The sequence below is a fragment of the Pseudorasbora parva genome, chromosome 8 (genome assembly GCF_024679245.1).
Source record: "Pseudorasbora parva isolate DD20220531a chromosome 8, ASM2467924v1, whole genome shotgun sequence".
NCBI lineage: Eukaryota > Metazoa > Chordata > Actinopteri > Cypriniformes > Gobionidae > Pseudorasbora > Pseudorasbora parva.
In genome coordinates, this window is record NC_090179.1 from 34,228,423 (window position 1) to 34,241,811 (window position 13,389).

The window sequence follows — 13,389 nt, forward strand, 5'->3', positions numbered from 1 at the left end:
TCATTTTCACGACAACGGCGTTTGGGGGCCTGAAAACGCAAACTTTTGAAAACGGGTTTAAAAGTGGAAGATTTTGAAACCGTGCCTTGATGTCAATATTGTTTTAACCACAAGTTTTATTGTGTTAATAATACTTGGTCTGTGGTACGTCAAATCTCAAAGGACAGAGTGAGCATGAATACTTGAGTCCGCAATACTTACAGGTACAGCCCTTGTAGCCTACATTTTATTTGGCTGCCTCTTCAGAGACAGAGACAGTGGGTCTGATAGAAGAAGTGGCAATTTCATGCTGATGAGAAGTCATTGAGCAGATAAGGAGGAAAGTTGAGTGGCTGAAACTCGGACAATGAAGTGCAGTATAAACTATATTGACCACTGTTGACACCTGCAGATGATGGAAGAGGTGAGGACAAAAAAAGCTAAATAAATAAAATGACATTGAATGAATCATGTGTATTCAGAGATAAAAAAGGTTTATGATAATAAGTTACAGTCAACCAGGCAGTATTACAAAATAAACCATTTAATTACATTTTAAAAGGTACACTATGCAACTTTTTTTTTTTTTTTTTCAAATGAACACAATTTAAAGGATTAGTTCACTTTAAAATGAAACTGTTCCTATGATTTACTTAGGCTACTCTCGACTTTCTTGTTTCTGATAAACACTATAAGAATTATAATAAATATACATGGCTCTTCCGAGCTTTATAATGGAGTTTGAAGCTTTAAAAGGTGCACCCATCCATCATAAACATAATCCACACGGCTACAGTGAGGTTTATAAAGGCCTTCTGAAGTGAACTGATGGTTTTTTGTAAGAAAAATATGAATATTTACAACTTATAAAGTAGACAATATCCAGCTTCCGCTAGACCCCGTTTCATATTCAACTTAAGGAAAAAGCGTAACTGACGCGACATATGACATCGGACATAGCGTAAGGTTTTATTCTTACTTTGTAAATTAAATATATATGGGATTCTGGAGAAGTTAGATATTTTACTTTATTATTATTATTATTTATTTATTTTTTTCATGTCAGCGGGCAAATACAGGTTCCTTGTCCTCTGGCTGCCAATCAGAGGGAAGACGTCTACTGCATCCAGCTGTGACAGGAGCATTTGGTGCGAAAGGGAAACCCTTCTGCTTCCAGCAATTGAGAACACACACACACACACACACACACACACACACACAAAACATTTTACATCATGTGAACACATTCTCTCTGTACTAAATGTTTAATGTTTAATATCTAGTTGCAATGCATTTACATATACGCATGATTTTACTTACTTTAATATAACTTTATATGTTATTTCATAATTCCATTGTCTTTGGTTAAAGTGTACTTGAGAAGGCACTGACAAGCATTTATGGTAAACTAAATAGTAATTTCTATTGACTTGTGTCATGTAAGTAAATATATGATGAAGTTGAAATTTAGTACATTTGAAATATACAAACCTAAATATAATGTAAAATAAAACAAAATTTGAATTAGTCAGGAAATCAAAATAAGCACACTTTAAAAGCACAGCAAAATAGTTATTAAAACATATCAATTTAAAATGTACTTTTAAGTAACACTTTTTTAGTAACACTTAAAGTATACCTCACTTTCTGTTGCTCTTGTTGACGTTGTCCTGAACGAGTTAAAGGGATAGTTCACCCAAAAATGAAAATTAGCCCATGATTTACTCACCCTCAAGCCATGTATATGCCATTCATCTTTTAGACAAATAAAATCTTGAGTTATATTTAAAAAAGCCCTGGCTAATCCAAGCTTTATAATGGCAGTAAATTGTGGCCTTGTTTCTGTCAGGACCACTCGTTCCCTCCATCAAGGAACGTAGGATACAAACCAAGAGTTTTATTCTTTTTTTAAATTTTTTTTATACTTTTAAGATTTAATGTACACTACAAGTGCAAAGGTAAGCACACTTCTTTTCAAGAAAAAAAGTTCAAAAGTCATAATTGGATTTTTTACAAGATTCGTTAGCGATTCATTAACATATATCTACCACATGACGTAAAATATAGGCAGAAAAAAGTTGTTTGAAAAATGTTTTCAGTAAAGCAATAATATAAAAGTAAAACAACTAATTTATTATCTTGCTTTCATTTCTTGCTTACCATGGTGACGTAGATGTTGTCTGGACTGGGAGGACTGCTCACATCTGCCAGAGCAGGCAGAGAGTTGAATCCCACCTGAGATACAAAAAAAGATTAAAGGCACAGTATGCAAGTTTTGCCACTAGAGATCTCTTATTCAAAACAAAATCGTAACTTGATGACGCGATCAATGTGTGTGAAATCATGGGAGTTGTTGGCTTCACCGCCACAGTCGATGGAAAGGAATCCAGTGGACTCGAGCAGAAATAATTTTCATGAATGAGCGAGTATATTAAAAGGGTGGTAAAACACAATTTCACTTTTCTAACTTTAGCGAGTGTGTATTGTTGCTGTTTGAGCATAAACAACATCTGCAAAGTTACAACGTTCAAAGTTTAAAGCAAAGGGAGATTTTTGCTTTTAAAGAAATCAATTTCTAAGGACTACAGCAAACGGCCGGTAGGGACTACAGACATTCCTCCAGGGTTTCTGAAATCACCAGCCTCAATATTTGCATAATATCCTCCGAGAATATTAAATAAGGGGGGCGAGGCCATTTTCATCCGGACTGTAGGTCCACTTTGTTCAGCCTTCCTAGGGACAGGGAAGTTAGGGATCAATGGTTAAAATTTAAATCTCGCTCTCTGTGCTGCACATTTTACGGAGGAATTAAAGCTCACAATCGTCGCGAGTTCAATGCAGGATTCGCAGTTCCAACTTTAAAAACAGAAGCTGTTTACGGGCCATAACCTGTAAGTATGATTTAGTTTTCGTTTATGTGTTTTCCTGTAAAGGTTTGTATTGTTAATTGTATGTTTTTAGCAAGGAACATATGACAACGCTGTTGGTCCTGCAAACCAGTTTGTTAACCTGAAGCTAAGCAAGGCTGAGCCTGGTCAGTACCTGGATGGGAGACCAACTGGGAAAACCAGGTATGTTTTTCCTGGCCAAATTTGCCCATTGGCCTCTGTCCTTCATGGCTTCCTAATCATCCCCTTCTCCTGATTGGATTCAGCACTCGGTCTCCTCTCCACCAATCAGCTGGTGTGTGGTGAGCGTTCTGGCGCAAAATGGCTGCCGTCGCATCATCCAGGTGGATGCTGCACATTGGTGGTGGTGGCACATATATCAGGTGAAGTGGATGATCTTGTGTTATAAATCCAGCATGCTCTGACTTCATGTAATGTCGGCACCCCACCCACAGCTCCTGATAACTTACAGATCTACAAACACGTGAACTATGCGAATCAGAACACTGCTGGGCCAGCTAACCAATCTGAGCCCATTTTGAGGGACCGGCTTGATAGAACACAGAAACCATCTCACCGTTTTTACAAGGAGGGACAGAGCAGTGTAGAATAAAGGTAAAATATATGAAAAAATATGATTTTTTTTAAAAAATGAAGCATGAACACATGTAACAGTGCACCACACAAACACAATCAGGCCTTTGAAAGAATGTGTTTAACCACCCCTTTAAAGTTTTATAAACATTGCGGTGGTATGAAGCAGAATGCCCCGTGAGCCCTTGGGAGCGAATGCTAATGAGGGAGAACTGCAAGTAACACTGGTCTCTGAGTCTTTATTATGCTTATGCTAATTAGAGGTGTTAGTGAGGCCAGCAGGGGGCGCTCACCCTGTGGTCTGTGTGGGTCCTAACACCCCAGTATAGTGATGGGGACACTATACTGCAAAGAGCACCGTCTTTCGGATGAGACGTTAAACCAAGGTCCTGACTCTCTGTGGTCATTAAAAATCCCAGGATGTCTTTCGGAAAAAGAGTAGGGGTGTAACCCCGGCATCCTGGCCAAATTTGCCCATTGGCCTCTATCCATCATGGCCTCCTAATAATCCCCATATCCTGATTGGCTTCATCACTCTGTCTCCTCTCCACCAATCAGCTGGTGTGTGGTGGGCGTTCTGGCGCAATATGGCTGCCGTCGGATCATCCAGGTGGATGCTGCACATTGGTGGTGGTTGAGGAGATTCCCCCCTTCTATGTAAAGCGCTTTGAGTGCCTTGAAAAGCGCTATATAAATCGAACGCATCATCATCATCATCATCATTATGCTACAGTCTGCTTTTTCTGCTCTTTTTGTTGTTTATGTGGGGTAACTCAGCACTGTTTTACATGGCTAAAACAATCATACTAAATACATTTGAAAGTGTTGAAAGTTATGTTATGTTACTCTGTGCGTTCACTCTGTGGCTGCATGAGACACAGAGTGTCTAGATCTATATTAGTAGTCTATATCAGAATATCATATTAATAAAAACAGGATGACGAAATGATATGTAATTACATTTAAAATATATTGTATGATGGAGAAATCTCTGATTATGCTGTTAGCTACTTGAAATAATAGTGTTGTCTTTGAGGTACTGTAAAACACAGTTACTCGCGGTGAATCAAGAAAACAAGCGAGTCAAACAATAAGACTAACCGTGTTGCGCTGTATAAAATCATCTTCAAAACCCATGCAATAAGATTCAAAGCTCAACCACTGTTTTGCTGATTTAAACAGAATAAACAAATCCTAGAATCTATGAATCTGATTGATTAATTTACTTTACAGATTGCAGAAATCAAAAAGAGGATATGAGAGCAGAAATACAGAAGTTACAAAGAAAGTGTGTTACCTTGTATGTCATTCCCATGTGTTCAGAGGCAGTTGTGGTATTAACCTCTTCCATATTTCGCCTATAGAATATAAAGCACAACATGAAGCCAAGCAGAAAAATCTGCTATATATCTCTCTGCGGACTGACAATGACTTACTTTGGGTCATCACTTTTCTGGATTGATTTGCAAGCCCTCTTTCCCCAAAACACACAAGCAATTAGTAACAAAAACCAAGCCACTGACACAAGCGCCGGCCACCAGCGAGGATGAGCCTGTGGATGAATCACACCTGGACTGTTTCTCCTGGTCAGTGCTGAAGAAAATAAAGACACCTGAGTTTAGAGCTCTTATACAAACTAATCCAACCAAGGAAACCTTAAAGGGGGGGTGAAATGCTGTTTCATGCATACTGAGCTTTTTACACTGTTAAAGACTTGGATTCCCATCCTAAACATAGACAAAGTTTCAAAAACTAATGTTGGACGTTTGATGGAGTATTTCTGTCAAAAATACTCCTTCCGGTTTCTTTCTGAGTTTTTTTCGAGTATGGGTCGGCTTCACATCAACAGAGCGGAAGGTCCTTGTATGGGCCGTACGGCTCTTCTCCCAGAAGGGTGCACGCACACGCGACCAGAAGCGAGAGAGCAAATGCACGCCCATAAACACTCTCTCAGCTGCAGATCCACTTGTCCGTAAGCACTTATGTCGTTATAGTCCGCGCCGCGCTCCACTTTATTCCTATGGGTGACGTCAAGCGACTTCAACGCTTCAGCATAGCATAGGAAGGCAGCGCTGCATTTGAACCAATTTGAACGCAGAAATGACGGGAAGCTTCACAACATCGCGGATCTCCACGGTCACTGCTGTCACAGGACTTCACCAAATCATACCAAAGAAGTGTGTTTTTGACGGAGCGGTCGCAGCGATAAAGGTTCACGGTCCTGCTTTGGAAGCAGCCGGTGAGTAAAACTGCTTCAAATGTCTATGTTGTTGGCTATCATCGCGTGAGTAAACATCAGTAAACGACACAATCGTGTATAGTTAATTTATCAATGGAGCATGCGATCTATGGTGTGTGTTTAAATACATTTGTTTAGCTGACCATTATAGGTGTCAGTAAAACCACTCAAACATAAACCTAGCGTTCTCACAAAGCGTGCTTCGTCATTCAAATGCGCTAACAGACTCCATTGTTGTTCTCTGTATAACGTTACACTAGTCTGACGTGCAAAACTGTTTTGCTTGCTACTGCTAAGGTTTAATCGCATACAATAGTCCATAAACCGAATCATGTCCTCATAAACTGCGAGTAAAGACACACAAATGTTGACAGGCCACTAAATACAGTACATACCACAGAGACGGATGTCCTGACGTTGCTGCTTCTCCTGTTTAATTTATTTCAGCTTCCGGATCTGATTCTGGATCATATATGTATTAGTTGAATCTGATTTAGGGTCGTGTTACAGCCTATATTGGATGCAATACTACTCTATAGGTACTCAAGATTGACATGAGATTGAGTGTTTCACCCCCCCTTTAATTTTTTTTTTAGTATGTTATGAAATGTTGACAGGCAATTTCAATCATTTCAACAAACAAAGATCACAAAGATGTTAATTTTGCTGCATTTGGTCTGACATTATTAAAAGTTTGAGGTTGGTAAGATTTTTGTTAAAGGTGCACTATGTAAACATTTTTTCTGTAAAATATCCGAAAACCACTAGGCCAGTGTTATATATTTTGTTCAATTGAGTACTTACAATATCCTACATTTTTCCAACTATTTGTGAATTGTGAGAAAATTGCTATTTTAGGACCAGGACGTGTGAGCCTGTCAACTGCGTCCTATCTGCGTTACCCTCGGTTTCCGGTTTTATTTAGCCGAACCGCTTCACTGCAGCTGCCGAGTAATGTCATAACAACATTTTCAACACACTCAAATGTATCCAATATGATGAACCGAGCTGCATTAACTCATGTTTATGATCGGGAAAGTGTAAATGTTGCCAGCGACTGTGGGGTAATAAAGTCCCGCTGCTCATGAGGAGAGTGTTGCGTTCATCTTATTAACAATCGCATCCAGTGGCCTTGCTCACCTCCACAACACTTGGTCCTGCTCTGGTTCATACTACAGTAACGTTAATAACCACATCCATCAAACCAGAGTCCAAATTTCCCAAGATTCTTAGCTCAAACTAGACGTTATCAAACTACACCTTTGTTTTGAATAGGCATCCTCTAGCGGACAGAAAATGCACATAGTGCACCTTTAATGTTTTCGAAAAATAAAGACATTTATTTGATCAAAAGTAGACAAGTTTTGGTTCTTTTTTTTTATCATAAGCCAAACTTATTCATGTAAACATTCCATGGTAATAAGAAACTCTATGCTCACTTTGTCTCTCAGTTATCCAAAGAGAGCCAAATAAACAATAAAAACATTTTGAAAACATCTGTTACCTGACTGGACAATGAGGTGTGTATGATTCTTGAAGAACTTGCCACTGAGACGCAATCTACACAAGTAAGTTCCATTGTTCTCATTGCTCACGGATGGGAGGTGTATATCAAAACTCCCCATTTTGACATCTCCGTGAAAAAATACTCCAGGAAGTGTTGATACAGTTTGATTTCTGATGTAGTACAGGATTATTTTTGTCTGAGAGATATTCTGTGTTTAAAAATAGAATAAGCATTGAAGCATGAGTTTGGGTTTTTAAGTTAGAAATAAATAAAAAAAAGTATTTTTTGCATAAATGTGTAAAGTATATTTGTGCTGCGTGGTCTGTATCCCTAAAGATATGCCTACCTTGAATTCCCACTCCACACTAAGAGACATGATATCCAGATGTCCAGGACATTGGAAGAAATTACATGACAAATACACATCTGTACCATCATTAACCTTCTGGTATGGACTTGTCATCACACAACCATGGGTTCCATGTACTAAAAGAATGTATGTTATATTTAAAAAGTAATTAAAATATTTAATTTGCTCACATAATACATTTCTGCTTACCTGTAAAGATAAGTATGACCAAATACCACATCACTGAGCATTTAAAAAGACACTCCAAAGTTTAGTTCCTTTTCTTTTTTTCCCCTATTTAACAGAATACACACATAAAGGAAAGGCACACATCACAAGATCCAGAAAAGTCTTACAACTCAAAAGTTATTTGCTTCATTGTGATGTGACAGACTTTCTGTGATGGTTATGAGCATGTGAATGTTCATTTACCACATCCTCTATGGCCTAAACACATGATCAAACTGAGGCAGCTGTTTCTTCCTTGTGCCATTTTTAGATATAGACATCAGGAACAAGAATGAACATAGTTCTTGTGCCTAAAGATAATAGCTTATCAACACCGCAAGACAATACTGGGTTTCCTTTGATCCGTTCATACGAAAGCTACATTAGAGTTTATGTCCATCAAATCCTTAAAGGGGGGTGAAACACTCAGTTTCAGTCAATCCCATGTCAATCTTGAGTACTGATAGAGTAGTATGCATCCATATCTCAGAAAAAGACGTTAATATATATATATATGTGTGTGTGTGTGACACTGTCTGAGAAAACCCTCCTAAAGTCATTTTTTTTGTGATTCACTGTTTTCTACATAATCATTCTACATAATGCAAAGTACATTCTGTTAAAATATTACCATGATATCTCTAATATTAACGGAGTATGGCTATGTTAAAGATTTGCTGAATTTCGGGCTTTTAGAAAATCATGTTTTTGAGAAATTCCAATGTAAACACGAGCTTATTTTTAAAACTGCAACACATTTGATGCATAATTATCCTGCATATGAGCCATATACCACATTAAAGCTGAGATTTTCCCGTTTTCAGTGATATATGACCCATTTATGGGAAAATTCTTAGTTTTGTAAAACAGGCCCATTTATTATGATGCGTATGTCCAAAAAGCACAAAAATATTCAAATGAATTGGGGGTACAAGAGCTTGATTGTAGCAACAATAACCAAGTCAATTAATTTAAATTAATTAAATTTCTTTATTAATAAAATTAAATATCCATGGAAAAAGTCATTAATATATTACATTTCAGTAGAAAATCTCTAACTTAAATTATTTTACTGGGCTACTATGTAACATTAAGTACAGTACTATAGTAAAAAAAAAAAAAAGAGGGATAGTTCACCCAAAAATGAAAATTCTGTCATCATTTATTTACCCTCATGTTGTTCCAAACCTGCACTTTCTTCAATAAACCCAGTTATATCATTATTCGGGGTAATTCCCCCGAGATTAATATCGGAAAAGCTGTTTAAACAATCAGCTATTTTCTGCAAAGTGCTGCCATGTCAAATAGCCTAGATAACTTAAAGGGTTACTTCAGCGATTAGCATATGGCTTTGTATCAGTAGAAACCCTGGAGTATATTTAAATGATTGTGCTTTCCCCCCTCATATCCCCCTGAGACAAGAGATTTATGCATTTTATTTCTGGAAAAATTTCTCCTATGATGCAAATTGACGATATTTGCATCATAGGAGGAATGTTTGCCCAAAGGCTAAAGACTACAGCCAGCAGAGGGAGCCATTTCCGCATGTTTTGAATCTGTGCATGGGGGATGGAGATTACACTCAGCTTGCAGGGAGAGCTCAGCTTGCAGCTACAGGCACTCATTTAAACGGAGCTATGGTGAGCAATGTAAGTCTTCTAACTTCTCAAATTAATTTCTATGAAAGTTAAGCTTGCAAAGGCATGAACTGAAACGCGTGCCAGAGTGAACTCGCGTTGTGAATGTATGCCACGAGTGTAATCGCGATTACCTCAGCTCTCATCACCTCATCAGCTCATTTTTTCACTTGTGCAGTTAGTGCTCAGTGCTGTGATACTCGTGCGGTGACTCACTCATTATATTGAAAAGACACGTTCAGTTTTTAATTGTAGTGTCTTCTCTAACTCAGTCACTGTAATCAAGTTGGTGGCTTTGGGAATGGCCTCACAGGGCAGCGAAGCATTCTGGGAATTGTAGTCTTTCATCCCCATGAGACAAAAATACATTTTTTGTCTTTTCTCAGTCTAGAAGGCACCAAATTAAAAAATAATTTCACATTTCTACTGCATTGATGACCCAGATTAAATACAGATTCATCTTCCCAGCGCTGAAGTACCCCTTTAATTCATTAATCCAGTGTTTCCCAAACTTTTTTCAGTCATGGCGCACTTTGAAAATCTTATTGCATGGGTTTTTCTAAATTTTGTTAGGGGTATAACAGTACAGACTGCTCACGATTCGGTTTTAGGTTCACAGTTTCAGGTTCACAGTTTCTGTATGGTTCAGTATTTGCTATGTTCATGGAAAAAAGGACTACTGTCAAATAAAAATAAAGAAAAGAACAAATAACTTAAATACAAGCAGCAGCACAAATAATTACTATTGAGAAAAGATAATAAAATAATGCTTTTTTCTTTTCTTTTCAGGAAGGTCTAACATTAGTTTTAGGTAAATAAATTGAATAAAGTAATCAAATGAAAAATTACTGCATATTTAACTGTTTAAATTAAACATTAATCCTTATTAAACTTACAAAGGCTATTCAATCAAGAGCAGTGAGTGATTCCTTATCTTCATTGACATTAAACAGACAAAAGTAAAGGCTACTGCTCCTGTAAGACCCAGGGGTATCGCTTTCTTGACTGTATATTCACTTAAGGCATATTTAGACTATGTCTGCTTAGATATTCATCAAGATGGACATGTTGACATCGGCTACTTCTTGTGTGAGTTTGTCCGTTCAAGCGCAAGACTTGAAAGAGAACTCAATAGTTGCGCGCTCAGACGTGCATGTGCGCGCTTTCGGATGACCGCACAGAGACAAATCTTCTCACATCGCGATCACACGTGAGTTCTCAATCGCGTCTTCTGGCTCTACACCCGTATTCATATTCGAAGATACGGCAGCACTCACATGGATTGAACAAAGTTTACTAAGAGAGACCGTTTGCCCACGTTTTTCTTTTATTATCGCTGTTGTTGTAATGTATAACTGAGCGGCCAGGACGTATCCATCGACAGAAACATACATAATGCATTATTTTAAAGTTACAACCTATATTAAAGATGCATCATCAGCTGTGAGACGAACCGCGATGCAATTGTGTGCTGAAACCTTTTACGCGGCACCCCGCGCACCCCGGTTGGGAAACACTGCATTAATCTGATGCACCACCACCCACAACATGTTTTATATTGACACATAGCAGGACTAATATGACTTTAAATTAAGATGGTTATTATTGGCACAATGTTGAGCTACAAAACAAAGAAGAAAATATTAAAATATTGGCGATGACACGAAAATATCTCCCCAGACATCTGAACCCGGCTAAAGTCACAATGACCTCTTTGCCGCTCGTGCCGATTGATGTATAATTTTATAATTATAAAATTGGTATAATTTATCATTATGGCTATGGCACTTTGGCGATCAAAATCTCATAATTAAATTTTGCGACTTTAGCCATATATATATATATATATATATATATATATATATATATATATATATATCTGTACAGCCTATCTTATATATATATATATATATATATATATATATATATATATATATATATATATATATATATATATATATCTGTACAGCCTATCTTATATATATATATATATATATATATATATATATATATATATATATATATATATATATATATATATATATATATATATATATATATATATATATATATATATATATAGTCTTGTTCAAAATAATAGCAGTACAATGTGACTAACCAGAATAATCAAGGTTTTTCATATATTTTTTATTGCTACGTGGCAAACAAGTTACCAGTAGGTTCAGTAGATTGTCAGAAAACAAACAAGACCCAGCATTCATGATATGCACGCTCTTAAGGCTGTGCAATTGGGCAATTAGTTGAATTAGTTGAAAGGGGTGTGTTCAAAAAAATAGCAGTGTGGCATTCAATCACTGAGGTCATCAATTTTGTGAAGAAACAGGTGTGAATCAGGTGGCCCCTATTTAAGGATGAAGCCAACACTTGTTGAACATGCATTTGAAAGCTGAGGAAAATGGGTCGTTCAAGACATTGTTCAGAAGAACAGCGTACTTTGATTAAAAAGTTGATTAGAGAGGGGAAAACCAATAAAGAGGTGCAAAAAATGATAGGCTGTTCAGCTAAAATGATCGCCAATGCCTTAAAATGGAGAGCAAAACCAGAGAGACGTGGAAGAAAACGGAAGACAACCATCAAAATGGATAGAAGAATAACCAGAATGGCAAAGGCTCAGCCAATGATCACCTCCAGGATGATCAAAGACAGTCTGGAGTTACCTGTAAGTACTGTGACAGTTAGAAGACGTCTGTGTGAAGCTAATCTATTTTCAAGAATCCCCCGCAAAGTCCCTCTGTTAAAAAAAAGGCATGTGCAGAAGAGGTTACAATTTGCCAAAGAACACATCAACTGGCCTAAAGAGAAATGGAGGAACATTTTGTGGACTGATGAGAGTAAAATTGTTCTTTTTGGGTCCAAGGGCCACAGGCAGTTTGTGAGACTACCCCCAAACTCTGAATTCAAGCCACAGTACACAGTGAAGACAGTGAAGCATGGAGGTGCAAGCATCATGATATGGACATGTTTCTCCTACTATGGTGTTGGGCCTATTTATCGCATACCAGGGATCATGGATCAGTTTGCATATGTTAAAATACTTGAAGAGGTCATGTTGCCCTATGCTGAAGAGGACATGCCCTTGAAACGGTTGTTTCAACAAGACAATGACCCAAAACACACTAGTAAACGGGCAAAGTCTTGGTTCCAAACCAACAAAATTAATGTTGTGGAGTGGCCAGCCCAATCTCCAGACTTTAATCCAATTGAGAACTTGTGGGGTGATATCAAAAATGCTGTTTCTGAAGCAAAACCAAGAAATGTGAATGAATTGTGGAATGTTGTTAAAGAATCATGGAGTGGAATAACAGCTAAGAGGTGCCACAAGTTGGTTGACTCCATGCCACACAGATGTCAAGCAGTTTTAAAAAACTGTGGTCATACAACTAAATATTAGTTTAGTGATTCACAGGATTGCTAAATCCCAGAAAAAAAAAATGTTTGTACAAAATAGTTTTGAGTTTGTACAGTCAAAGGTAGACACTGCTATTTTTTTGAACACACCCCTTTCAACTAATTGCCCAATTGCCCAGCCTTAAGAGCGTGCATATCATGAATGCTGGGTCTTGTTTGTTTTCTGACAATCTACTGAACCTACTGGTAACTTGTTTGCCACGTAGCAATAAAAAATATACTAAAAACCTTGAATTATTCTGGTTAGTCACATTGTACTGCTATTATTTTGAACAAGACTGTATATATATATATATATATATATATATATATATATATATATATATATATATATATATATATATATATATATATATATAAGATAGGCTGTACAGAGTCTTTCTGAAAAAAAAAAAAAAATGAGGATGAGGCATATCGTGTGGGCGAAGCTAAAGAATCACGATCACGGGCATGTGCATTGAGAGTCCATCAACATCCCTAATGCTTACACAGTCCTGTAGCTCATCCTGGGTCCACATTTCATTCACTAACATCAGGCA

At 37.3% G+C, this 13,389-nt stretch overlaps 1 protein-coding gene across 2 annotated transcripts; it reads right to left on the minus strand.

Moving 5' to 3' along the window:
- Window positions 1-363: 363 nt before the first annotated feature.
- Window positions 364-7,942, minus strand: LOC137084654 (uncharacterized). 2 transcript variants are annotated; one of them, XR_010906776.1, is made up of 8 exons: window positions 7,767-7,942; window positions 7,554-7,693; window positions 7,205-7,415; window positions 4,898-5,054; window positions 4,759-4,819; window positions 3,022-3,341; window positions 2,140-2,214; window positions 1,088-1,146 (listed from the first exon to the last, which is right to left on the minus strand). XR_010906776.1 is itself a non-coding variant. In XM_067451004.1 (7 exons), the coding sequence occupies exons 1-7, from the start codon at window positions 7,795-7,797 to the stop codon at window positions 1,042-1,044; spliced, it is 780 nt and encodes a 259-aa protein (XP_067307105.1). In that variant the 5' UTR covers window positions 7,798-7,942; the 3' UTR covers window positions 364-1,041. The 2 variants fall into 2 exon arrangements, 1 of the variants encoding a protein (XP_067307105.1); XM_067451004.1 differs by lacking the exon at window positions 3,022-3,341 and having other exon boundaries at window positions 364-1,146.
- Window positions 7,943-13,389: the final 5,447 nt, after the last annotated feature.